The following is a 26,401-nucleotide window of genomic DNA, read 5'->3' on the forward strand; positions in this document are numbered from 1 at the left end:
TTTTTTTTTTAAAACCAGGTTTCTGCCTTGGGTCTGGATCCCTCAGGTGCCCGTTTGGTGACTGGAGGATATGACTATGATGTTAAGTTTTGGGATTTTGCTGGAATGGATGCTTCTTTTAAGGCATTTCGATCCCTTCAGCCCTGTGAATGGTATGTATTATGCAACTTAATACCTTCATATTTGAAGACAGAGTCTCTTGTTATTTGAATTCCGTTTATGATGATTTTTACCAAAAGACATTAAGTTTACATGACTATATACTACATTCGTTATTCAGATGAAAGCGAAGTGTACCTTTTATGTTTCTTTTCTTTAGTAAATTTCCTTTAGTTTCATTAATTTATGTTTTAAAGACATTTTCTGTCTTTTGTTGTTTTTTAAAACATAGTTTAATTTAGAAATTGTTACCTTGCCTAGTTTGTTTTAAAACACTTCATTAAATACTGTGTAATATGATATGTGTGTGTACAACATATGTTAAGCCAAGTGCTAGTCGGTGCTGCACTGTGCAGGTATGATCAGCTAGCATTATATTATAAAGGACTTTACACGTTGCTACCATAAGCCACCCTCTTATTTCTGCTTTTGACCATCGTTGATCTTTTAGCATATTGGATATCAGAAATGGATTTTATTGGTGAAACTATCTTGTTAACTTGCATAATGCATGTTGGAAAATGAGCTTTCAATGATGAGATTTAAAAATATTCAAGATATGTGGATTAGCTGAAATTACTCTGAGTCAGTTTCTTACTCTTGCATGAATGGGGTGTAAACCTAGTTTTGCCTTCAACCTGAACTCTTAAGGGTTTTGTTAATCTCCACTTGTAAACTCTGGGTTTCATCAACTATATGGAGAAAGTTCCTGTCTCTGGACTGTTGAGCGTTTGCTTCCAGTGAACCTTTTGTGAAAGTGGTGGTTGGAGCATCTAAACGAGATGTTGGGATTTTTCTCAAGCTTGCAGAATAGATCATATGAATTGTTTGTGCTTACTTGCCAATAGATATTTACATAATAAATGTCTGTCTTATGTGGATCAGAATTGAGTCAGACCTCAAATTTCTCTGGCAGTTATATAGTTATCTAGCAAAATAACCTTGCTGACTAAAGTGGCTCTGGTCAGTGTTCTACAAATCATTATTGATTTGTAAAGTTTGAAGTCATAACTCTTAAGCTGTCTAGTAGTAAAGATTTGAGAATTCCCTAAATAGATCTTAACAGATATATGATCAATTGAAAGGAAAAAAAAAAACTGAGTATCTCCAATGATGGCTATATTTAAAATAGGTCTTATGATTTAAAATAGTGACATTTATCTTGAGTTAGTATGATGACCTTTTTTTTAAATAAATTTATTTATTTTATTTATTTATTTTTGGCTATGTTGGGTCTTCGTTGCTGTGTGCAAGCTTTCTCTAGTTGCGGCGAGCAGGGGCTACTCTTCGTTGCAGTGCTCGGGCTTCTCATTGTGGTGGCTTCTCTTGTTGTCGTGGATGGGCTCTAGGCACATGGGCTTCAATAGTTGTGGCTCACAGGCTCAGTAGTTGTGGCTCGTGGGCTCTAGAGCACAGGCTCAGTAGTTGTGGCGCACGGGCTTAGTTGCTCTGCAGCATGTGGGATCTTCCCGGACCAGGGCTCGGACGCGTGTACCCTGCATTGGCAGGTGGATTCTTAACCACTGCACCACCAGGGAAGCCCCATGATGACCTTTTAAAAATGTACTTAAAATATGTTGTTTATATCCCTTTTCCCCACATGATAGATAGTCTCTTGATTCATATAGGGATTGTGCTCTCCTTCTACCTTTACAACTATAAGGTGACTTGTTCAGGACTATCCAGTGCTATATCAATGATCAGCTCTGAATGGAATACATATCTCATGAGTCTCAAGCCAGTGCTCTATTATTCACTAAACTGTGTCATTTGCTACACTGCTGTAATTGGAAATGCAGAAAAAACCAAGAATAAGCTTATTTTCTCTTCTGTAATTAAATTGTTGCATCCTATATGTAATTGTGAACTATCAAACATTAGATAGAGGGGAAGAAATAGGATTCTTGACAAGTCATATAAAATTAATATAAAACTCTAACATTGCAAACATTATGTGAATGTTACTCCTTTAAATCAGGAGAACTATTTAACTTTGCCATCACTTGCCCCTAATCTCAAAGTAATGTGACTCTGTTTTTTATGATGTTTTTGTGACTCAGTGTGTATTTTATATCTATTTACATATTCATCTATAATTCCCTTTTTACTGTAAAAAAGATTTCAAATGGAGAGAAAAGCAGAGGGATTAGTATGATAGCCATCTACCATTTACCTAGATTTAAGTTATAAATATTTTTCTTTATTTGCTTCATCTCATTTTTGTAATTTTTGAATTATTTAAAAGTAAAGACACTGTTTGTATGTAACAAAACAGAAACAGACTCACAGATAGAGAGAATAAATCAGTGGTTACCAATGGGGAGAGGGAAGGGGAGAGGGGCAGGATAGGGGTATAGGATTAAGGAGATACAAACTACTATGTATAAAATAAATAAGCAACAAAGATATATTGTACAGCATAAGGAAATATAGCCATTAGTTTGCAGTAACTTTAAATGGAGTATAATCTATAAAATTATTGAATTGCTCTGTTGCATACCTGAAACTAATAAAATATTATAAATCAACTATAATATAAGAAAAATAAAGGCAGACACACCTTTCACTTTGAAATACTTCAATGTGTTATCTTTGAGAAAGGTAGACGCTTTCTTATATAAATGTAGTTCCATTATTATTTTTAACAAAATTCTTCAGAATTCCTTAATATTTCTAATAAACATTCTGTATTTAAATTTCCCCATTTGCCCTCAAAATGTGTTCTTTTTAAAAAAAAATTATTTATTTATTTTATTATTTATTTTGGCTGTGCCGGGTCTTAGTTGCGGCAGGCAGGATCTTTAGTTGCAGCATGTGGACTTAGTTGCAGCATGCATGTGGGATCTAGTTCCCTGACCAGGGATCAAACTCGTCCCCCTGCATTGGGAGCGTGGAGTCCTACCCAGTGGACCACCAGGGAAGTCCCTGAAAATGTGTTTTAATGCTGGTTTGTCAGACATGGATCCAATCAAGTAATACACATCACATCTATTTTGTATCTCTCTTACATCTCTTTTAATCTACACTGACCCTTCCTTAACCATTTTCTTTCCCATAACTTTATTAAACAGACAGGTCTAGTTGTCCTCTATGAGATTCTTCCTTCCTGATTTTCTAATTGCTTCCTTTTGGTATTATTTAAGTTGTTTCTTTATCTCCAGTATTTCCTATAGAAGATCCAAAGGCTTGATTATAATCCATATTGTTTCACATCAGATGGCGTGTATTGTCTGGTTGTTGTCACTATTAGTGACTAGCAATTAAGACTGATCCCTGGAGTAAGTTGGGACATCTGATTCCTCCACTGTAAAGTTAATATTACATACTTGAGATAGGCAAGAACTTTGGGGGGAAAATACCTTGGTACCATGTAAATAGCCAGATTCTATTCATCCTTTCACTTAATAAGTTTAGCATCCATTGATTATTCATACCTGAATCATTTATTTCATCGAGGGCTGCAAGATAGTGCAACCCTCTAATTCTGTTGTTTCATCTACTTTTACTTGCTGGCATTCTTCTAAGAGAAGTACTTTTCCTCATGCCTGATGTTATTTGGTTCCTCTGAAATACAGTTCCTACCCCAGAGTAAGGATAAATGCTTACTTATTTCCCTTTTATTACTCATTTTTAGCTTACGGGTTGGTGTTGATAAATGAGTTGTTGCTGTTATTCGTGGTGATAGTTTTTAAAAAAATTTTTTTGCTTTTTCTTTTTGATTACTGGTATTTATGATTTTAAAATTTTCATGTGTTTCAGTCAATTGCAGTCATTCTTCTTTTTAAAAAAATTTTTTAATTTATTTTTGGCTGCATTGGGTCTTCGTTGCTGCACTCAGGCTTTCTCTAGTTGTGGAGAGCGGGGGCTACTCTTTGTTGCCATGTGCGGGCTTCTTATTGCCGTGGATTCTCTTGTTGCAGAATACGGGCTCTAGGCATGCGGGCTTCAGTAGTTGTGGTGTGCAGGCTCAGTAGTTGTGGCTCTTGGGCTCTAGAGTGCAGGCTCAGTAGTTGTGGTGCATGGGCTTAGTTGCTCCACGGCATGTGGGATCTCCCCTGATTAGGGATTGAACCCATGTCCCCTGCATTGGCGGGCAGATTCTTAACAACTGTGCCATCAGGGAAGTCCCAGTCATTATTCTTTTTGATGTTTAAAGTGTCCCAGATTTGGCCATTGGGAGTCCCTGATTGCTATGTAGTTTTGACATGACCTCGTTAGTCTTTAAAAGCTTACTTATTTTCTGGAACAACATGTTGTAGGCTTCCCAGTACATGCCTTTCCAGGTCCCAGAGTGAGCATTTCCCCTCAGACACCTGTTTTGTTAGTGGGAATGGTATTCAGAGACCAAATCTGGATGCTACACATGTTCATTGATATTGGGGTATCATTACTTCTTGACCTTTTCAGTGGAAAGAGGTGAAAAATATAGATACGTGTGTGTGTGCTTAAATGGTGAGATCATATTGACATTTCCATTTCAAAATTTTCGTAAACTTTAAATTTCTGAATATTTTTTAATTTACTGAAAAGATGTACAGATAGTCCAGAGTTCAGGTATGCCCCTAACCCAGTTTCTCCTATTGTTAACATCTTACATTACCCTGTCACCTTACATTTGTGATAATTAAACCAACATTGGTACATAATCATTAGCTAAATGCCAAACTTTATTTGGATTTCACTTTTTTTATAAACTAATATCCCTTCCAAGATATTACATTACATTTAGTCTTCACGTCTGTTTTGTCTCCTCTGGTTTATGATAGTTTCTCAGTTGTTCTTTGATTTTCATGACTTGACAGTTTCGAGGTGTATCGGTCAGGTATTTTGTAGAATATCCCTTGACTTATTTTTTAATGGTGTTTTTCTCATGGTTAGACTGAGGCTGTGGGTTTTTGGGCTGAATATCACAGAGGTGAAGTGCCCTTCTTATCACATATCAGGGGTACATGCTATCATGTTTTTAAGATTTCTCGACTACAGAGTTACTTTTTCCTCCCCTTTCCATATGCCATTCTTTGGAAGCAAGTCAACAAATGCTGCTCACACTTGGTAGAGTGGAAAAATTAAGCTCTACCTCCTGGAGGGGGTGATAATTACATAAACTACTTGGAATTCTTCTGCAAGGAAGACTGTTTGTTTATTTATTCATTTCTATTTATTTATACCTTGAATTATAAGTCAATACTGAGCTGTGGCCATTGTGAACTCTTTCACTTTGCCTCTTGTGTTCTTTTCTTTGACATGCCTTTTTGTTTGTCTGTTTGTTTATACTTCCTTACTTTTGGGTACTATGAGATGTTCCAAACTCATATTTTCTTTACCCCTGTGCTAGAATTAGTCATATTTCTTTGGAGAATGATATCAGAAAAAAAGGATCTAGGCTCTTCCTGTGCTTGTTGCCCCTGGGGTGTCACTGCTTCTAGGCCTTCTCAACAGAGCTAGGAAGTTTATGCCTGTGTACTAACCTATGTATGCGCTATATGTGTAATTGTTTCTGTATCCTTTTGCATTTATATTAAGCTAAACATGAGTCCATACTGAAGTCTCTGACTCTAATCCAGTACACATTGATTCATTCTAGCCTTCCCTCTTCTTCTGTCTTGGAAACTTACACTTTCCTCCAGTGAGAAACCTCACTTCTACCTCCCATCCATTTATATATTTGTTTAACCCCAGTATACATGTAAAATAATTTCAGAATTGTTAATCTGTATCCCCATTCCAATTTAAATTTAATATTAAAGAATGTTTACTTAATGTCTTTGATTTTTATACTCAAATTCAAAGATAGAACATATTTTTGAGGAAGACTTACTAGTCAAGACCAGGAGTTGGCAAACATTTTCTGTAAAGGGTCAGATAGTGTTTTAGGCCTTACAGGCCACAAATGATCTTTGTTAAATTTATTTGTGTGTGTGGTGTATCTATATTGTATAATAATAAATTTAAATTAAATTTTTAAATAAGGAAAAAAATGCAGTGCAGGTATTTACTTGTTTTCTTTTTCTTTTTTGCTTTCAATATCATTCTCTTTATTTTATTAGCTCATTGTTCCAGTTTTTGATGCTGACATCCAATATATTAATCATCAGACCCTTAGTTTTTGCCAATTGCAAATTTGATAATTGTGCAATAAGTTCTCATTCAATTGATAACTTGTTAAATACGGCAAGAGTCAGACTTTAGTATGCCGTTAGAAACCTTTCTTTGTTTTGACATTGATCTGTTAAACAACTTTTTAGATTAAGTGGTTCACTCATATGAGAATCCATGCATACCAATTACTCAGCTAAACTCTTCCATAACTTTTTTGTCACCCATCTACATTATTTCTATATCATCTACCAAGAAAACTTGAGGGAATTTGTTAACTGTCTTAAAGATATAAAAACACATTATACTGTTTTCAGACTATCTCCTCACCTGTAATAGCAGATGTCAGAATTTAGCTGATATTCAAGAGGCAACATTATGATGAATAAGTGGGTTTCAAAGAGCTATTCACACACAAAGGACCCCCATAGCCATTCAGGAGGGGAGGCAGAAGTTCTAAATTTACGGGTGAGACTGAGGTAAGGTATTCTGGATTTGGGGCACCTCTGATGAATTTCTCCAAAGGACTCTGATGCTGTAATATTCTTAGCCTCATTCTCACTCTCCTGGGCCACCTTGAAAAGACTGATGTTAAATGTTTCCTTGATCCACCAGTATAAAAATCAAATGTTAAAAAATGCTTTTCTTTTGTTGTTCAACTTCTTTTTGATGCATCTTTCATTTTTGGTATTTTGAAGTCTGTTTAGTAACTTGTTTGGACTTTTACCCAGTATCAATATTAGATTTATGGATCTCTGGTTTCTAAAGTCTTCCTTTGTCATTTAGTGAAAATCAGTACCACATTTTCTCTGATACAATCTGCTAGTCACTTTTCACTTTCTTTATGTTTCCTCATAGATTCTTAATAATTATATATATAGGTTTAAGAATTAGAATCCTTGGGATCACAAACCCTTTGGTTGTATCCTCTATGCAAAAAAAAAAAAAAATGTAGATGAAGTAAAACTTGTCATTAAATATTGTGAGTAGTTTTGGATCACTTAGGTAGACCAAAATAAGAATTTCTTATCTCAGCTCTTTTAAAAATGACTAAATACTCTCTATTCTTTTCTTTTTAAAAACACTTTAATTCATCAAGTACTACATAAGTAACGTTTTCATACAGAAATTAAAACATTTCAGATAAAACTAAAGTTCTTCCTTTATCATCTTCATTTTAATCTTTTTCTCAGATTTCATCACTGTTTTCATTATGGTGTATATTTTTTGAGGTTTTTCCATGCAGTTATCAACAAATATCAAATGTATCTATCAAAAAACTGTGTATTCTATATTTATTTTCATAAATTACATCAGATCATGGTTATTCCATAATTTTTTTCTCACTCACAATATCGCTTGGAGATTTTTAATAAGACTACATGTATACTACTATATTCTTTCTAAGCGCTACATAGCATACTATGTATAATTTACCATAGTTAAGTGGTTTTAAAACTTTAATAGGCATCAGAACCATCTGAAGGGCTTGTTAAAATATTAAATGCTATACCTTACCTTTAGAGTTTCCAATTCTTTAGGTCTGGTGTGGTCAAGAATTTGCATTTCTAACAAGTTCCCACATGCTACTGGCATACCTGATCTGAGAACATACTTTGAAAACCACTACACTGATTAGCTATTCTCCCCTTGATGGACTTGGGTTATGGCCACTTTTTCATTATTCTGAATAAATGTTGAAATGATTGCCTCTATACTGCATTGGGCATATGTGTAAATTGCGTGTTTCTTAAGAATAGATAGCAAGAAATGAAATGACTTTTGTGCACATTTAAAAATGTTGACATTGTCAAATAACCGTCTTTTGATTATCCGTTTTGTGAAATGTCACATGGGTTTATCCCTGGGAGACAAGGGAGGCAACACAATTATGTGCTTTGCTATCTGTGCATGAACTGAGTAACACATGCACAGTGACCAATCAGGGACAGATTTTGGAGGAAGTGGTGTGATTGGTCATTGACCAGGATGCACAGCTGCTATTTATATAATGATTTTTGGACTGAAGGGCTAGTAGCAAAATTTGTACTTTATGCAGTTACTCACAGTTAATATACCATAGTAACTGAAAGTTGAACCATGTTGTTGGGGCCTGGTATTATTTATCTAAAGCATGGCGACTGAAATTCATGCATATCAGAACCATGCAAAGCAAGGATTGCCTGTATTCGATATGCAAAAGTAAAAGAGAAACTCAATGGGACATACAGAATGAATTTTTTTTAATTGTTGAAAATAAATTATATTTCTCTACTCTGATCTTCTGGTCTGCTAACAGACTAACAAGTTAATCATTAGTTTGGAAACTTATAAGCCTGATTCTTGCTTTAAGTTCTGGGATAATTTAGTCAATAAAGTGTTTTTAGTCAGATGTAACACAATTTCATACGTAGTAAGTATTGATTTAAGTGGTTGTGTACTTACATTCACTTTTGAGAAATTTTTTTGCAGGTTTAATTACTATATGATAATGGTTTTCAGTAGTTTGTTCATCGTTTGTGTCAGATGTTCAGCCTTTTCAAGTGGATGAATGCTACTATTTTGCATTAGGTGTTTGTTGCTTTAAAATCGCTATTCATATAAATGTTAAAATAAGTTTCCACTTCAGAAGTCCACCAAAGATCCATAACTGAAGACACAGTTGTTTTGGGCCATGCATTATGGAGACTGTCTTCCCAAAGCATTCTGTGAATGGGCACTCACTGGAACTGCTCAACTCTGTGACTGTTCAGCATGAGGTCACTCAGCCCTGCATACTGCAGTAAATTCTGAGACTTGGCACATTACAGGTTTTTAGATACGAGGTGTGTATATTACTTATTTAATACAGAGATAAGTTTTTTTTTGCTAGAGAACAAAGATATGTTCTGTTTACCTAAAAGTAATATTGTGTATCAGTATCATAGCTAACATTTATTGAGCCTGGCTAAACTCTTTATATCAGTTAATTCTCCTAACTGCCCTATGTCATAGGTACGTTTATTATCTCCCTTTGACAGTGTGGAAATGGAGGCTTAAAAATTAATTAGCCCAAGATCATACAGTAAGTGATAGAACAGAGATTTGAATGCATGCATTCTAATTGTAGAGTTTGTGCCATTAATCACTATGTTATGCATAGGCACAGAGGGATTAAAACCATTTAGAGTAAGTGCCATCAGAAATAGTCAAGGGTGTGGTGTGTGTGTTTACTTAAGTTCATTTATCGGTAAGCCTTACTTATCTTAACACTTTATTTACTGCCTTTGCCAGATAACTGAAGTAATGCTATTTTAGCTTTTAGGTAAAGTTTTTAAAATTAGTTTACAGCTGATACTTATGCAGCATAATATTTAACATAATTGTGTGATAGATGAGTGTTTTTTTCCAGGCATTTATGCTTTCTTTTATTTTTCATGTTATCAGTTGTGAAAAAGAAACTGAAGATGGATAAAGGTTCCTCTTATAAAACTGGAATCATGATTTGTGTATGAGTTAATGTGTAAAGAAGCAGAGTTATATAAATTTCAGTAATCATATCATTGTAACTGTCTCATTTCTCCTGGCCAATAGCTCATTAATTGAATTAAGTTAATGACAAAATATTTTTGATTGAACTTTTTATAATTATTAGTGAATTGGTAAACTCACTTTATGAGTTTCCATAGTAATATTATTTTCAAAACTATTAGATTTTGCAACTTTTAGGGTAAGTAACCATAAGGCCAAATATGACTTTTTTCCCATAGATGTCACCGATCAGTGGTATCATTAATTAGGCTCTACTTGAGAAGAAAAGTATAATATCAAATCCATCTAGCTACTTCAGTTTTGCATAGCAAGCTTTTTTTTGTTTGCAGCTAATCTTGGATATCATCAATAGGGAAAAAAAAGTTAGAAGATAACTTCATTTGTAAAGTTAGTAGGTTAATTAAATCACAAGTTATTCTTGGTATGTCAGGATAGTCCTAGGGATGACAGAACTTTCTTGTGGTTTACTAATTAGAAAGAAGGTTGTTGACATGGTCTGTATGGAAGTCGGTGTGGGATCATGTGCATCACCAGAAAGCTTTAATATGAGGTGAAAGGTGTGTGGGAAAGCACAGTTAATATTCTTTGATACTTATATATATATATGTATATATACTATGTACCTGAATATATTTTCTCCTTTGATATTTTCATTGTAAATTTATATAAGCTTAAGGGTTTTTTTTTTTTTTTGCTTAATTTCCTGGGTTTCTGTTACCCTCTATAACTGTCATCAAGTTGCATAGTTTCTGTATTTTGTTTCATTAACTGAAAACCAGTGACCTCTTGAGTTGTGTCTCAGCTCAGATGTCAGCTCTTCAAAGAGACCTTTCCTAATAATCCTGTTAAAAGTAGCTTATCCTGTTCCATTGATCTATATTTCTGTTTTTGTGCCAGTACCATACTGTCTTGATTACTGTAGCTTTGTAGTATAGTCTGAAGTCAGGGAGCCTGATTCCTCCAGCTCCGTTTTTCTTTCTCAAGATTGCTTTGGCTATTCGGGGTGTATTGTGTTTCGATACAAACTGTGAAGTATTTTGTTTTAGTTCTGTGAAAAATGCCAGTGGTAGTTTGATAGGGATTTCATTGAATCTGTAGATTGCTTTGGGTAGTAGAGTCATTTTCACAACATTGATTCCTCCAATCCAAAAACATGGTATATCTCTCCATCTATTTGTATCATCTTTGATTTCTTCTATTAGTGTCTTATAATTTTCTGCATACAGGATAGAAAGCCCAGAGATAAACCCACACACATATGGTCACCTTATCTTTGATAAAGGAGGCAAGAATATACAGTGGAGAAAAGACAGCCTCTTCAATAAGTGGTGCTGGGAAAACTGGACAGCTACATGTAAAAGAATGAAATTAGAACACTCCCTAACACCATACACAAAAAAACCCCTCAGAATGGATTAAAGACCTAAATGTAAGGCCAGACACGATAAAACTCTTAGAGGAAAACATAGGCAGAACACTCTAGGACATAAATCACAGCAAGATCCTTTTTGACCCAGCTCCTAGAGAAATGGAAATAAAAACAAAAATAAACAAATGGGACCTAATGAAACTGAAAAGCTTTTGCACAGCAAAGGAAACCGTAAACAAGATGAAAAGACAGCCCTCAGAATGGGAGAAAATGTTTGCAAATGAAGCAACTGACAAAGGATTAATCTCCAAAATTTACAAGCAGCTCATGCATCTCAATATCAAAAAAACAAACAACCCAATCCAAAAATGGGCAGAAGACCTAAATAGACATTTCTCCAAAGAAGATATACAGATTGCCAACAAACACATGAAAGAATGCTCAACATCATTAATCATTAGAGAAATGCAAGTCAAAACTACAATGAGATGTGTTCTCACACCGGTCAGAATGGCCATCATCAAAAAATCTACAAACAATAAGTGCTGGGGAGGGTGTGGAGAAAAGGGAACACTCTTGCACTGTTGGTGGGAATGTAAATTGGTGCAGCCACTATGGAGAACAGTCTGGAAGTTCCTTAAAAAACTAAAAATAGAACTACCATATGACCCAGCAATCCCACTACTGGGCATATACGTGAGAAAACCGTAATTCAAAAAGAGTCATGTACCACAATGTTCATTGCAGCTCTATTTACAATAGCCAGGACATGGAAGCAACCTAAGTGTCCATCGACAGATGAATGGATAAAGAAGATGTGGCACATATATACAATGGAATATTACTCAGCCATAAAACGAAACGAAATTGAGTTTTTTGTAGTGAGATGTATGGAGTTAGAGTCTGTCATACAGAGTGAAGTAAGTCAGAAAGAGAAAAACAAATACCATATGCTAACACATATATATATGGAACCTAAAAAAAAAAAAAAGGTCACGAAGAACCTAGAGGCAAAGCGGGAATAAAGACACAGACCTACTAGAGAGTGGACTTGAGGATATGGGGAGGGGGAAGGGTAAGCTGGGACAAAGTGAGAGAGTGGCATGGGCATATATACACTACCAAATATAAAATAGATAGCTAGTGGGAAGCAGCCGCATAGCACAGGGAGATCATCTCGGTGCTTTGTGACCACCTAGAGGGGTGGGATAGGGAGGGTGGGAGGGAGGGAGACGCAAGAGGGACGAGATATGGGGATATATGTATATGTATAGCTGATTCACTTTGTTATAAAGCAGAAACTAACACACCATTGTAAAGCAATTATACTCCAATAAAGATGTTAAAAAAAAAAAAGTAGCTTATCTCCCAATCTCTCTACTGCTACACACTCTATGCATTGTTCTGGTTTTTTTTTTTTTTTTTTTTTAAAGGTTATTTGAATTTATTTATTTATTTATTTATTTTTGGCTGTGTTGGGTATTCGTTTCTGTGCGAGGGCTTTCTCTAGTTGTGGCGAGCCGGGGGCCACTCTTCATCGCGGTGCGCGGGCCTCTCACTGTCGCGGCCTCTCTTGTTGCGGAGCACAGGCTCCAGACGCGCAGGCTCAGCAGTTGTGGCTCACGGGCCCAGTTGCTCCGTGGCATGTGGGATCCTCCCAGACCAGGGCTCGAACCCGTGTCCCCTGCATTGGCAGGCAGATTCTCAACCACTGCACCACCAGGGAAGCCCGGTTTGTTTTCTTTATAGCACTTGTCATTATTGGGAATGATCATCTGTTTTTTATATTTTACTTGTGTTCCAACACCTGGAATAGTGCCTGGCATATAGTAGGAACTTATTATTCATTAAATAAGCAATGAATAATGGAATCTTTTCATCCTTTTCCCCAAAAATTTCTTGTGTGGAATAAAAAAACATTTTCATCAGGATGTACCTATTTTTTTTTTTTTCAAAAAGAAAGGAAGTATAAAGATTCCTTTTCCTGGAAAATTAAAAAATTGTGGCTTAAACCATATTAGTTCAGGGCAAATAAAGAACAGGCAGTTTTTGAAATCTCTGGCTCTGCATCATGATGCATTGGGCTTCAGGTCTCAGGTTGATATGTTTAGCTCTTTAAAAAACAAAAAATAGGACATGGAATCTCAAGGTAACTGATTCGAGAGTTTTATTTCATCTTACGATTTCCGTTCACTTTATGTTAAAATTGACTGCCACTGAGCTGTAATTTCTACTTTTTGAAATGGCATTTGTAGTCCTTGGCATATATCTGTTAGTTTCTTCTTTTGATTAAATAGTTCCGGAGTTCAAAGGAAAAAAAAAAAAAACAAAACCTTTACCCAGTATTTCATCTTCCTGAGTGAATCCTGGTTTCAGAAATTTAAAAATTTCTATTACTAGAAATAAGAATGGGTGAGTCATTGCTATAGCCATTGGGCGTGATTCTCTGCTTAAGTGGCTGAACTTGTGTCATAACTGTCAGTTATAGTGGAGATGGAAGGAAATTTCATTACTCTCCCAGACTTCCATTGAAGTATTTTTCCCCCTGCTTTCTTTTCCATAGCAGACTGATTTATGTAAAATTCAGTTTAACAACTAAGTATTAGTCTAGGGTCCATGTGCATGATGGGTAAGAACATGGATTCCATGTCGTATAAGTCTGAATTTTTTATAAATTTATTTATTTTATTTATTTATTTTTGGCTGTGTTGGGTCTTCGTTGCTGTGCGCGGGCTTTCTCTAGTTGTGTCGAGCAGGGGCTGCTCTTCGTTCCGGTGCGCGGGCTTCTCACTGCGGTGGCTTCTCTTGTTGCGGAGCATGGGCTCTAGGCTCGCGGGCTTCGGTACTTGTGGCTCGCGAGCTCTAGAGCGCAGGCTCAGTAGTTGTGGCGCACGGGCTTAGTTGCTCCGCGGCATGTGGGATCTTCCTGGACCAGGGCTCGAACCCGTGTCCCCTGCATTGGCAGGTGGATTCGTAACCACTGCACCACCAGGGAAGCACCAAGTCTGAATTTGAATTCTGCTTTGACCAGTTCATTTTCTGTGTGACTAGGCAAGTTTAATCACTTTGACCCTTGTTTTATTTCCCTGCAAAATAGAATGAATAATTCCATTTCTTTGGGTTGTAATAATGATTAATGGATAATATATGCAAAAGGTGTGGTACAATGCTTGGTGCTTAGTAAAGCACTGTAAATATTAGCTCTTATTATCTTAGTACTGTTTTAACATGAAGGAATTTCGGTACACAGACTCACAAATTGTTATCTTTAATGTATTACTTCCCATTACTAAGATTTTGTTAGTCTCATAAGATTGGATTGTAGCTCTAAAAATTCAGACTACTGTTGAAGCTATTATCTGTCCTGATTTCCTTTTTAGGAGTCCTGGCTATCCAGATTTGTTATTTCTTCTCCATTTCGCTTTTCTTCTTTCTGACCCAGTTCTCTTTATCTTTTTATTTATTTATTTATTTATTTTTGCTACAATCTGTGAGAATCTCTTAAGTCAATCCACGTTACTAATTTTTTACTGTTTTAATTCAGGTCTTTATTGCTTTTAATGAACTTTTTAAAACTCACATTTATTCAGGTATAATTTACATACACCCACCAGAATTCATCCTTTCAAGTGTACAGTACTGCGAGTTTTGAGAAATGCATAGTCATATTAACCACCACCACCACAATCAAGTTATAGAGCATTTACATTATCCTAGAGAGTTCCTTCTAGTCACTTTGCAGTCATTCCTTTCTCCTGACCCCCAGACAACCACTGTTCTGATTTTGTTGTTGCCTCTATCAGTAGTGTTTCCCCATTTTTATTGTTGCCTCTATCAGTAGTGTTTCCCCCTTTTTATTGTTGTGTAGTAGTCCCTTGTATGAATATACAACAGACAGCTTATCTGTTCACCAATTGATAGACATTTGGGTTGCTTCCAGTTTCTAGGTATTATGAATCAAGTTGCTATAAATGTTTCCATATAGGTCTTTTTGTAGATAGATGTTTTGATTTTCTTGGGTAAATACCTAAGAGAGAATTGCTGGGCTGTGTGGTATGTGTGTTAACTTTATAAGAAGTTTCCAAACTTTTCCAAAGTGCTGTACCATTTTGCTTTCTTAGGAGCAATATGTAAGGGTTTTAGTTACTTCATGCTTACCAAATACTTGGTATTTTCAATATTTTTAAATTTAGCCATTCTTTTCCATGTGTAGTGATATATATTTGGGTTTTAATTTAAATTTTCCTGATGAATAGTAATGTTGAGCATCCTTTTATGTTCTTATTTGTGTTACATCTGTCTTTGGTGAAGTGTCCAAATCTTTTGTCCATTTTTAAAATTGGGTTGCTTTTCTTGGGTTGGTTGATAAAGTTCTTTATACGATATGTTTATCACAAATATTTCCTCTTAGTCTGTGTCTTGCTTTTCATTTACATGATAGTGTCTTTTGAAGAGCATATTTAACATGCTTTTAAATATTGTTCTCTATCCTTGCTTATTTTCTGCTTACGTTAGTGTAAGCCATATTTTCTTGAAACTTTTTTAAATAGAAAGATTTCCACAAACGTTTATTAAATGAAAAATAGTTTTCAAAAAGATCTTATTTTTGTAATATATAACTTACATATTTCTGTCTTTCAATTACTAGGGAGAGTTTAAGAGGTTACATTTTGGGAATGGACATAAATTATGTAGGGGTAATGAAGAACTTCCACTTTCTATGATATGGCAAAACAGCATGAATTACTTTTATAATTAAAAAGCTATCTTATACTTTAGAAAACAAACCATAACATAGGCAGAATTAAAAGACAAATTATAAGCTCATAAAAAGTTGAAATACATACTGAAAGTAATGGACTTCTAGCCATACATAATATATGAGTTTCTACAAATCAGTAAAGGGGGTTATTTGAAAATTAAAACTGTCAAAGAAAATGAATTGACAGATAACAGCAGAAGAAATGTAACTGGCCAATAAACATGAAAAATTATACTCAACTTCACTGACAATTGAAGAAAAAAATTAAAATGCCAATGATGTACTACCTGTCCCCTGTAAGACTGGCAAAGATGAAAAAGATCTCTACTATCCTATGTGGGAAGAAGGCAAATGTGGGGAGAAGGCAAAGGTGGGATATCAATTTCTAAGCTCTTTTTCTAAAGAATAATTTGATAATATCCATCAAGATGGAAAATGTGAACTGTGATAAGATTTGGAGAAATAAGCACTTTCAGGCATTGTTGGTGGGAGTATAAATTGGTACCACTCTGTGGAGGGCAATTTGGCATTATCTTACAAATTATAAACACAGATAGATACTCTGACCAGTAACCCACTTTAAGGAACTTCTCTGACACATGTATCCACACATGGAAATGACCAAGGAACAAAGTTTATTTATTGCAGCATTGTATACAATAGCAACAGATATGCTTTCTTGAATTTTATTTTGAGCACTGAAACAAGGGCAGTCTGAATATGTCTTCTTTTTCCTTAAATAAAAAAAAAATTTCACAGCTATGTTCCTCATCTTTTTATGTTCTACAACAGAGATTAGCAAACTATGACCAGAGGGCCAAATCTAGTCCCTGGCCTGTTTTTGTTTTTGTTTTTTAAATTTAATTTAATTTTTGTTTTATATTGGATTATAGTTGATCTTGGGTTTTTTTTTTATGGCATTTGAACTAAAAATTTTACAATGTTAAAGGATTGTAAAACAAAATACAGCAAAGAAGAATATGTGACAAAGATTATATATAGCCTGCAAACCTTAACATATTTCCTATCTAGCCCTTTGCAAAGGGAAAGTTTGCTGACCCCTAGTCTAGAATCTCTTCCTTGTTATTTTGCTCTCCTTGCCTGGTGACAAAGGCTGTGAATAGATTTCTTCTTGTATCTCCTCACTTCCTTAAAGATAATACCTTGTAGCTAGTGGAAGGAGCCTATGGTCTGAGGGAGTTTCAAGGGGCCTGCTTCTGGGAGTAATCCTTGCAAGGGAGTTTCCTCTTTATGTGATGCATATTCTGTTTTCCGGGAAGCTATTTTGTTAGGGTTCTGACTAGTTAGTGCATCTTTGTTTTGTTGACCCCTGTGTCATCTCTTAAACATCCTTTTTAGCTGCCAGCTGCCTAATGTGATAACTGTTTTCATAAGGGCAGCCTTTCTACTTTGAGAATGTGCTGCCCTAGGAATTCTTGGTTTGTGGGATATTTTCACATGAGGCTGTTGTACCCTTTTTTGGGAGGTATTTTTCTAATCACTCTAGTTTTTTTCTTATAGAAATTTCTGGGTAGTTTTTCCTTTCAGTTCTTTCAGTTTCTAATTCTGATACTTCTCCCTATTGTTATGTTTTTCCAGGTTATTTCTTTTGATATTTGGACTAGGGAAATCTAATGCGTAACTCGCATTTTTTGTAGAAGTCTTCTATTATATTTCCTGTTTTTAAGTTCTTAAGGACCCTGTCTTTACATTCTTTTTGCACTGTCTTCAGGATCTCCCCTACATTGACTGACTACATTTTAACATTCTTGGGTGATCTTTCACAAGTCCTTAATTTCTAAAGTCTTATGTTTATATTCTTCTCCTAAACTTTGAAGGACTTTATAGTTGTCATCATCTTTCTGTCTGACTTCACAACATGAAGGTTTCATTGCAGTTAGTTCATTGTCCCCACTTCCTTCCTTCCCCAGTACTTGGTCCTTCTCTCCATCCTTACCTGTACTCCGTACAATATTCCCCCTGCCTCTCCAGTTTCTTCCAGATCCCTCCTTCAGAATTCAACTCAAGCATATTCCTTGCTTAAATCTCAGAGTACTGAAGCAGTCTGTTTTCCCCCACTATTCATGCTAAATCCACTTAATACCTTCCTGATGCATTTTGACTAAAACTCAAATGCTTTGCTATGATTTGTAAAGTCCTATGTGATCTGGCCCCTGCCCGTTTCTTCTCTTTTCTTAGTATGCTCTAGCAAAACGGCTGAGGGATTTTACACAGTACTTTTCTCCTGCTTAGAATGCTCTTCCCTGTCCCTTGCTACCTGCTCCTGCCTCACAAACATGGTTAGCTTATTTTTATGCTTAGGTTACCACCGAAATATTGCCTTTCTAGAGAGGCTCTCCAAACTAGGGCTCTCCCCTTATTTGCTCCCTCAACACCTTTTATTCATTGTTAAATGCTGAGCTCCTGTTGTTCTGCTGTTAGAATTAAGACTTGAATTATTCCTAACTCAACATTATCGTAAAGGAAGCTATTGGGAATAATCAGAACAAGGACTTAGTTTTTGCTAATCATCCTTATTGGTTGGCTGTTCTTGATCATATTTCTCTAATCCTCAGAAGATATGAAAATGTACTGTTTAGATATTTCGGTTCATTGTCTTTTAGCATGGAACTTGTCTGTGAGATCATATAAAGTCATGAAGCTGATAATCTGCACTTCAGTGATAGAGTAATTTTATCACATTAATAAACAAAAATATACATTTTAATGGAAGGGAAGAGTTATTTGGCTTTAGTAAAGTATGTAGTCCTGGATAGAAATTTTCTGTGGCTTTAGTTCTGTTTGACAGATACATTATTTTGTAAAGTTATTACTAGCTTCCAAACCTTTAGTATGTGAGTGGGTATAAAAAATCAGAAAAGGTGTAAGAATATTTCTCTTGAGTATTTTGGTTAGTAATAATTAAAACACATGCTAAACTTATACTAACTTAAATTGTAATGAATTTGAAATATTCAATGTATTCAATTCAAATGTATTCATTACAGTTAGCTATCAAGATTTTATACCCCTCAAATAATCTTAAACAGCCCTTGGACATAAAGAAGTAGTAATAATAGCAACTACTTATTTCACATACTGTGCTAGCTGCACATAGATCTGTATTGTTTTTAGTCTTCACCCCAATCCTGTAAGTATTATTTCTCTGGGTTTTTTAGTGGAGGAAACCAGGACTCAGCAAAGGTATAAAGCTGGTACATGAACTCTGTCTCAGGAGCATCTCTGCATAGTGCTACCATCTAGTTCCATCTACTCATTTGGAAAAAAATGGGGAGACTGAGTCTAGTGAAGCCAAAGGGCTTGCTCGTCGTCACATAGCTAGTTAGCGGCAGAGTGAGGGCTTGGATCCCTGGCCTCCTGACTCACATTCCGGTGCGCTTTTCACTGTATCAGGACACCTTGGCTCCTGAGCCCCAAGTGACAGCCCCAAACAGCTGTGTTTATCTGTCTTGCATGTCCCAGCTTGTTTTGCTAGCAGAGCAAAAACTACTTAAAAGGATCCTCAATCTTCACCTTCCCACTCACCTCCACTTACACACATATACTCCCACTTGCCCCATGAATAACTTCACAGAAAGAATTGTGCAATGTCACTAAGCCTTCCTCTGGTGTCAGAGTTACTCCCTAAGAGAACATTCACTTCCTCATGACTCCAGTTTACTGTCAGATTGGCTTTCGCTCTCTTCTCTTTGATCGGAATCTTAGTTGTTTAGGCAGGAATTTGAGGAGCAGATGTTATACCCCTTGAACAAGCCCTTTAATTCTCCTTAGTACTGTGTCTAATGACTCTTAATCCTGTCCTTTTAACTCTGTGGCTAGCAGAATTAAGAGCAAAGTGGGACAGGAATGGTGAGCTTGATGCTGAACATTTCATTTTAATGTTGGCAAAGAGAGCACGTGAAATGAGACAGAGGGTAAACGTTAGGCTTTCCTGTAAAGCTAAAAAGCAAGATGAATATTAGTGTGGGATTGCTGAGATTTTGTATTTCCCTGCAAATGTAAATAGAGCCATTTGGTAGAGTAAAGAGCCAGAGAAATGGAGCCATTGAACTGTTGCTACTACCCAGTCTTCTTAAATTTTGCTGTGTTTTGTAAGATTTTCATTTCCCTTTGGAAATGAAAATGGTTTGCCAGAAAAAAAAAAAGTTATTGCTTAAACTATTTGATCTTCCATGGTTATTGAAGAAAATTAAGACTTCCCCCAAATGGGAGTACTGTTAGCAAAGATACACCCTGTGAACTAATTGGTGCATTCTATTCTTACTTTACAGACTTTGGTCTAGCAGTCTGAACTGACTATCAAAGATCTGATCTGTTTGTTCATATAGTTAAAAAATTGCACTAAACGGCCTATAATTTTCTCAGTTCCTAATTAATCGCTTGAGATATGGTATATCAGAGGCTGATGAGGAGAGAGAAATCACACAGTAATTTGAATAGGGAAAGCTTATTATAAAGAGCTACTACCTGTAACAGGGGATTGGCGTAATGAGGGATTGCTCCTAAAAAATAAAGTGAACTCTAAAGAATATAGGAATAGCAGATAAGAAGAGTAGCCTTACTCCTAGCATATAGATAGAATATTTAAGGAAGAGGCTTCCAGGATTGGGATCCAGACCTTATTTGCGAGGGCAAGACTGTGGCTCACTAAATGATAAAGAAGCTTCTGTGCTGCTGTGACAGGAGAACTTGCCAGAAACTTTTTTCACCAGTTCACTCTGGTACAAAACTGTCTGAGGGAGGTGCTGGGGAATCTACTGGGTGCTGCTGGCTACTGATTGCTGTATATACTTCAGGAGCCTGGTAGTGGAGAATCTGCACAAACTGTAGGAGTTGGACACTGGAGAAGCCACGTGTGGTGCAGGAACCTACCAAGAGGAGCACACAAGACCCAGGGAGGAATACCCCTTTCTCTTGCAGTGTCCCTCCAGCACTCTCTAACTTAACATCATGCCAGACTTAACATCGTGCCACGTGGCCCAGGGAAAATATTTAAAGGACCCAAATCTATTTTTGCAGAGCAGGCAGTGAAGGGTGAATTTGGAAATGAGAGGCAGTAGATGGACAACTGACACATTTGATCAAACAATTTTATATTTTATTATTATTGATGCCTCCTATGGACTTAATTTAAATTTGGGACCCTGGTCAGAATCTTGCCCAGGACCTCATTGCTTTCCAGTGTTTCAGAAAGGATGTCATGGGTCCAGAGAGACTTTTCTTTTTTAGGAAGGAAGGATCCTGGGCAGTAGCCCCACCTTTGCTTCTGTAGGTTCCTTTTTCATGAGCGTCTCGTTTGGGAGCTTCAGTTTCTCATCTCTCTTGACACTTTGATTTTGGGCATTGTGGTGAAATTCCTCACATTTTCACGCATTCTAACCTCAGAGCTCACTCAGATCTTTGTTTGAATTATCTTTGCCATTGGAAGCAGTACTCTGAATTCGTACATTAAGAATGGCCTTTTCCAGAATAAATATTTCAAAAACTATCAGCTAGAATTTCAGCATTTTAGGAGAAACAGTCACTATAAATTTTGAGCAGCAGTTTCTAGTTAGTGGTGGCTCTGCGTAAAGGCAGTTTCATTGGTAAGTATCCGATTTGGATCTGATAACCAACCAGGAAGAATAACTCTACTGAGGCCTAGTTAGACATACATAAATTTTAGCTTTTTGTATATATTCTATTTTTAGAAGACAAAATTATCATGAGTTAATAGTTTTTTTATGAAATACCAATTTATTTCTCAGCCTTAAAATTATAGACTTAGAAGGTAAATTGGACTAAATGGCCTAACATTTTGTTAAAATTGTTTTATTGTTGACGTTAATTTTATTTTGAGTTTGGTCTGTTAGGATAAATTAAGGAATTTAATTAATTTTGTAAAAAGATTTTTATTTATTTAGGCTGCGCCGGGTCTTAATCACAGCATGTGAGATCTTCGTTGCGGCATGTGGGATCTTTTAGTTGCAGCATGCAGACTTCTTAGTTGCGGCATGCATGCAGCATCTGGTTCCTTGACCAGGGATCGAACCCGGGCCCCCTGCATTGGGAGTGTGGAGTCCTACCCGCTAGACCACCAGGGAAGTCCCTTTAATTAATTTTTTGACAGCAGAATTACATTCATAAAGGACGCTATAGCTGAAGACAGCTTTAAAAAAAAAGATGATCATTTTTACTTTTGATAGAGAAACTTTATGTTTTGGGCTTTGATTATTAAGTTGGTTCTCTACCAGAGTTTTTTTTTAATTAAAATATAGTTGATTTACAATATTAGTTTCAGTTGTATAACATAGTGATTCAATATTTTTACAGATTATACACCATTTAAAGTTATTATAAAATATTGGCTATTTTTCCTATGCTGTACAATATATCCTTGTATCTTATTTATTTTATACATAGTAGTTTGTCCCTCTTAATCCCCTACCCCCACCTTGCCCCTTTCCCCATCCCTCCTCCCACTGGTAACCATTAGTTTGTTCTTTATATCTGTTAGTCTGTTTCTGTTTTGTTATGTTTGTTTGTTTTATTTTTAGATTGCACATGCAAGTGATAACATATAGTATTTGTCTTTCTCTGTCTGACTTATTTCACTAAGCATAATACCCTCTTGGTCCATTCATGTTGTTGCAAATGGCAAAAATTTTATTCTTTTTTTATGGCTGAGTAATATTCCATTGTGTGTCTGTGTGTATATGTATATATATTACAGAATTCTTTGAGTTTGTATATTAATATCTATTTAGGGTGTTTAATTATTTGCTTTCCATTCATATTTGTTTAGGATTTCTTTTTTAAGATAATGACACCTGTGATAGCATACCTTTAAGATTGCTCTGATGTGAGATACTTTGCCATGTGTGAAAAATGTTAGAGACTATTTTTTAGCATGGTAATAAAATTTTTACCTGAGGAGTTTACTTCAGTAGTCATTTCTAAATTTGTGACTGAGAGTCACATTTAGGGAGCTGCACAGAGGCTTTTTTAGTATTGGTAGGTATTATTGTCCAAGTGGACTTTTATAGATTTCATTAGGTTTTCTTTCATTTTGTTTTTAAAGAACATTTTACATAGCTTAGTATTTCATTTTTCATCCATTTTATGAGGCAATGTGAATCTTCTGTTGTTCCAAACTTGATACTGTTTTATATTTATTTCATATTGTAAACAGCTGCACTGTTCAGTTCATTAGCCACTAGCCACATGTGGCTATTTAAATTTAAATTAAATAAAATTAAAAATTAAGTTCCTTAGTTGCACTAGTGATATTTCAAGTGCTTGATAGACACTTGTGGCTAGTGGCTACCATAATGGACAGCATAGATATAGAATATTTCCATCATTACAGAAAGTTCTCTTGAACAGTCCTGGTCTTATAGGATGTGAGATGGTGACAGACTCACATATAGTCATCTCTCTGTATCTGTGGGTTTCTAATCTGTGGATCCAGCCAACCGCGGATGGAATCCATGGATGTGGAACCTGCGGGTACAGAGGGCTGATTGTACTATGCCGTTTTATATAGGTGACTTGACCATCTGCAGATTTTGGTATGTGGGTTGGTAGTCATGGAACCGATCACCCTTGGATACTGACAGACGCGACTATATTGAAATTGTTGATGTGATAGCTTTCTTCCTCACAGAGGGTAGATTTTTTCATTTCACCATCCCAGTGATAATTTTCCAGGCTCTTTGAGAATTTTATAATTTACTCTTATTGGTTAAAATAATATATAATTTATTTTTCCCTAACACTTATATCTGTATATTTTTCAAACCCTATGTCGTGGAGGTAACTACTGTTAACATTGTGGTATTTATCCTTCTAGTCTTTTTTACTCATATATGTAAATATTTTTACTTTACAAAACTGGTACCATTCTGTACATATTGTTTTATAACCTACTTTTTGTTGTTTATACATATCACAAACAGATATAGTTGGAATTATTCTAAAATTTATGTCCATTTGACAAGCATTTATAGAACACTTCCCATGTGCCAGGTATTGTTTTAGGTTTTGGGCATAGAACACTACATAAATATAGTCCTGTCCTCATGGAGCTTTTGTTCTAGTGAGGGAAGGCCAACTATAAACAAAACATATATAATAACAGATGGTGTTAAGTGCTATGGGGAAATAACAAACAGCTCCATGCTTAGAAACATTTATATACCTTTTTAATTTGTACTTCTGAGGATTTCCTTTAATAACATGTGACTGTCTGACATGTGGCCATAGCTGTGGTGGGTTCAGGATGTATCCCCAAAGCATCTTGCCTATAGACTGGCCTCAAGCCTATAAAGTAGTCTCATGGGCTTGTTCCTCCTAACTGTGGTCCCCTACACTGTCTGGTAATTGGCCATATTTTTTAGTGTTTACATAGGACATTTGCATTTATTTTGTGAAGTGTCTATTCCTTTTGCACGCTTTTTAGTGGGTTGTTGGTCTTTTTTTTAAATTATTGTACTTTAGGAGTTCTTTACATATATTAGATAGGAATCCTTTGTCAGATACATGTTATGAATATTATCTCCCAGTCTTTGACTTGGCCCATTCATATTCTTACTAATGTCTTTTAATAAGGTTTATGAAATACTTGAATTATTTTTCCTACTATATTCTGTAATTGTAGAAAATCACATGAATCGTCTGGATGTTAAACCCATATTGCCTTCCTTAAATAACTCTTACTTGATTGTGATGTATTTACATATTGCTGGATTCAATTTGCTAGTATTTTGTTTAGAACTTTTTTTTGTATCTGTGTTCATAAGAGATATTGACTATTGTATAGCACAGGGAACTATATTCAATATCCTGTGACAAACCATAATGGAAAAGAATATGAAAAAGAATATATGTATGTGTAGCTGAGTCACTTTGCTGTACAGAAGAAATTAACACAACATTGTAAATCAACTATACTTCAATAAAATCTAAAAAAAAAGACGTTTTATAATGATAAAAGGTGCAGTCCACCAAGAAGATGTTTTTTTTTTTTAAAATTTTTATTTATTTATTTATGGCTGCGTTGGGTCTTCGTTTCTGTGCGAGGGCTTTCTCTAGTTGCGGCAAGTGGGGGACACTCTTCATCGCGGTGCGCGGGCCTCTCACTATCACGGCCTCTCTTGTTGCGGAGCACAGGCTCCAGACGCGCAGGCTCAGTAATTGTGGCTCACGGGCCTAGTCACTACACGGCATGTGGGATCTTCCCAGACCAGGGCTCGAACCCGTGTCCCCTGCATTGGCAGGCAGATTCTTAACCACTGCGCCACCAGGGAAGCCCCAAGAAGATGTTTTAAATGTACTTGCACCTAATGATATATCTCCAAATATATAAAGCAAAAACCAACAAAACTAAAGGAGGAAACAGGCAAATACACAGTCATACTGGGATTGTGACTTTCCCAGTAACTGATATGGCAAAAAAAAAAAAAAAAAAATCAGTAAGGAAATAGAAGATTTGAACAACATAATTAATAAATGACTAATTTACATATGTTGTTCCAAAATACATTCCGGCATATAAACAGTGCTTTTAAAATTGACATATACTGGTCTGTAAATCAAGTCTCAATAAATGCCCGAAGTCTAAATGTTCTCTAATCCTAGTGGAATTAAGTGAGAAAGCAATTCTAAAAAATAATTTGAAAACCACCAAATGTTTGAAAATTAAGCAATAATTAAGTAAATAATCCCTAGGTCAAAGAAGAAAACACAAGAGAAATTAGAAAGTATTTTTAATTGGGTGATAATGAAAAGACAATGGATTAGAACTTGTGACATGCAGCCGAAGCCATATTTAGAAGAAAATTTACACACTTAAATGCATATATTACCAAAAAAACATTTTAATGATCTAAACATCCATTGCAAAAAGCTAGAAAAAATAGTAAATTATATCCAAAGATCTCCAGAGAACAGAAAAAGTAGGAATGACTTCCAATTTTTTTCATGAGAACAGAAATACCTTGATACCAAAACCTGATAAGAAACTTTTGTTTATCCATTCTATATATGGTAGTTTGCCTTCGCTAATCTCAGACTCCCATTCCTTCCCTCCCCTACTCCACTTCCCCCTTGGCAACCACAAGTCTGTTCTCTACGTCTGTGAGTCTGTTTTTGTTTCACGTTGATTTGTGTTGTATTTTAGATTCCACATGTAAGTGATATCATATGGGATTTGTCTTTGACTTACTTCACTTAGTATGATAATCTCTAGGTCCATCCATGTTGCTGCAAATGGCATTATGAAATGTCCTTTTTACCTTCATTAATGTTCTTTGCTTTAGAGTCTACTCTGCCTGATATTAGTAAGATATACCAGCTTTCTTTTAGTCAGTATTTGTGAATTATGTTTTTACATCCTTTTGCTTTCACACTTTCCTCTCTGTATGAAGTGTCTCTTTTAAGTGAAAGCTTATTTTTTAGTCATTCTTACAAACTTTGCCTTTTAA

General features: G+C 35.7%; 1 protein-coding gene across 3 annotated transcripts in view; it reads left to right on the plus strand.

The window, feature by feature from the left end:
* Positions 1-26,401, plus strand: part of WDR70 (WD repeat domain 70) — a 322,311-nt gene that overhangs the window by 71,638 nt on the left and 224,272 nt on the right. For all 3 annotated transcript variants that reach the window (XM_057540877.1, XM_007192190.3, XM_057540878.1), the window contains exon 7: positions 19-152. In XM_057540877.1, the coding sequence (XP_057396860.1) occupies positions 19-152 (134 nt within the window). The remainder of the gene's footprint in view (positions 1-18; positions 153-26,401) is intronic.

Source organism: Balaenoptera acutorostrata, chromosome 2 (genome assembly GCF_949987535.1).
Source record: "Balaenoptera acutorostrata chromosome 2, mBalAcu1.1, whole genome shotgun sequence".
Taxonomy (NCBI): domain Eukaryota; kingdom Metazoa; phylum Chordata; class Mammalia; order Artiodactyla; family Balaenopteridae; genus Balaenoptera; species Balaenoptera acutorostrata.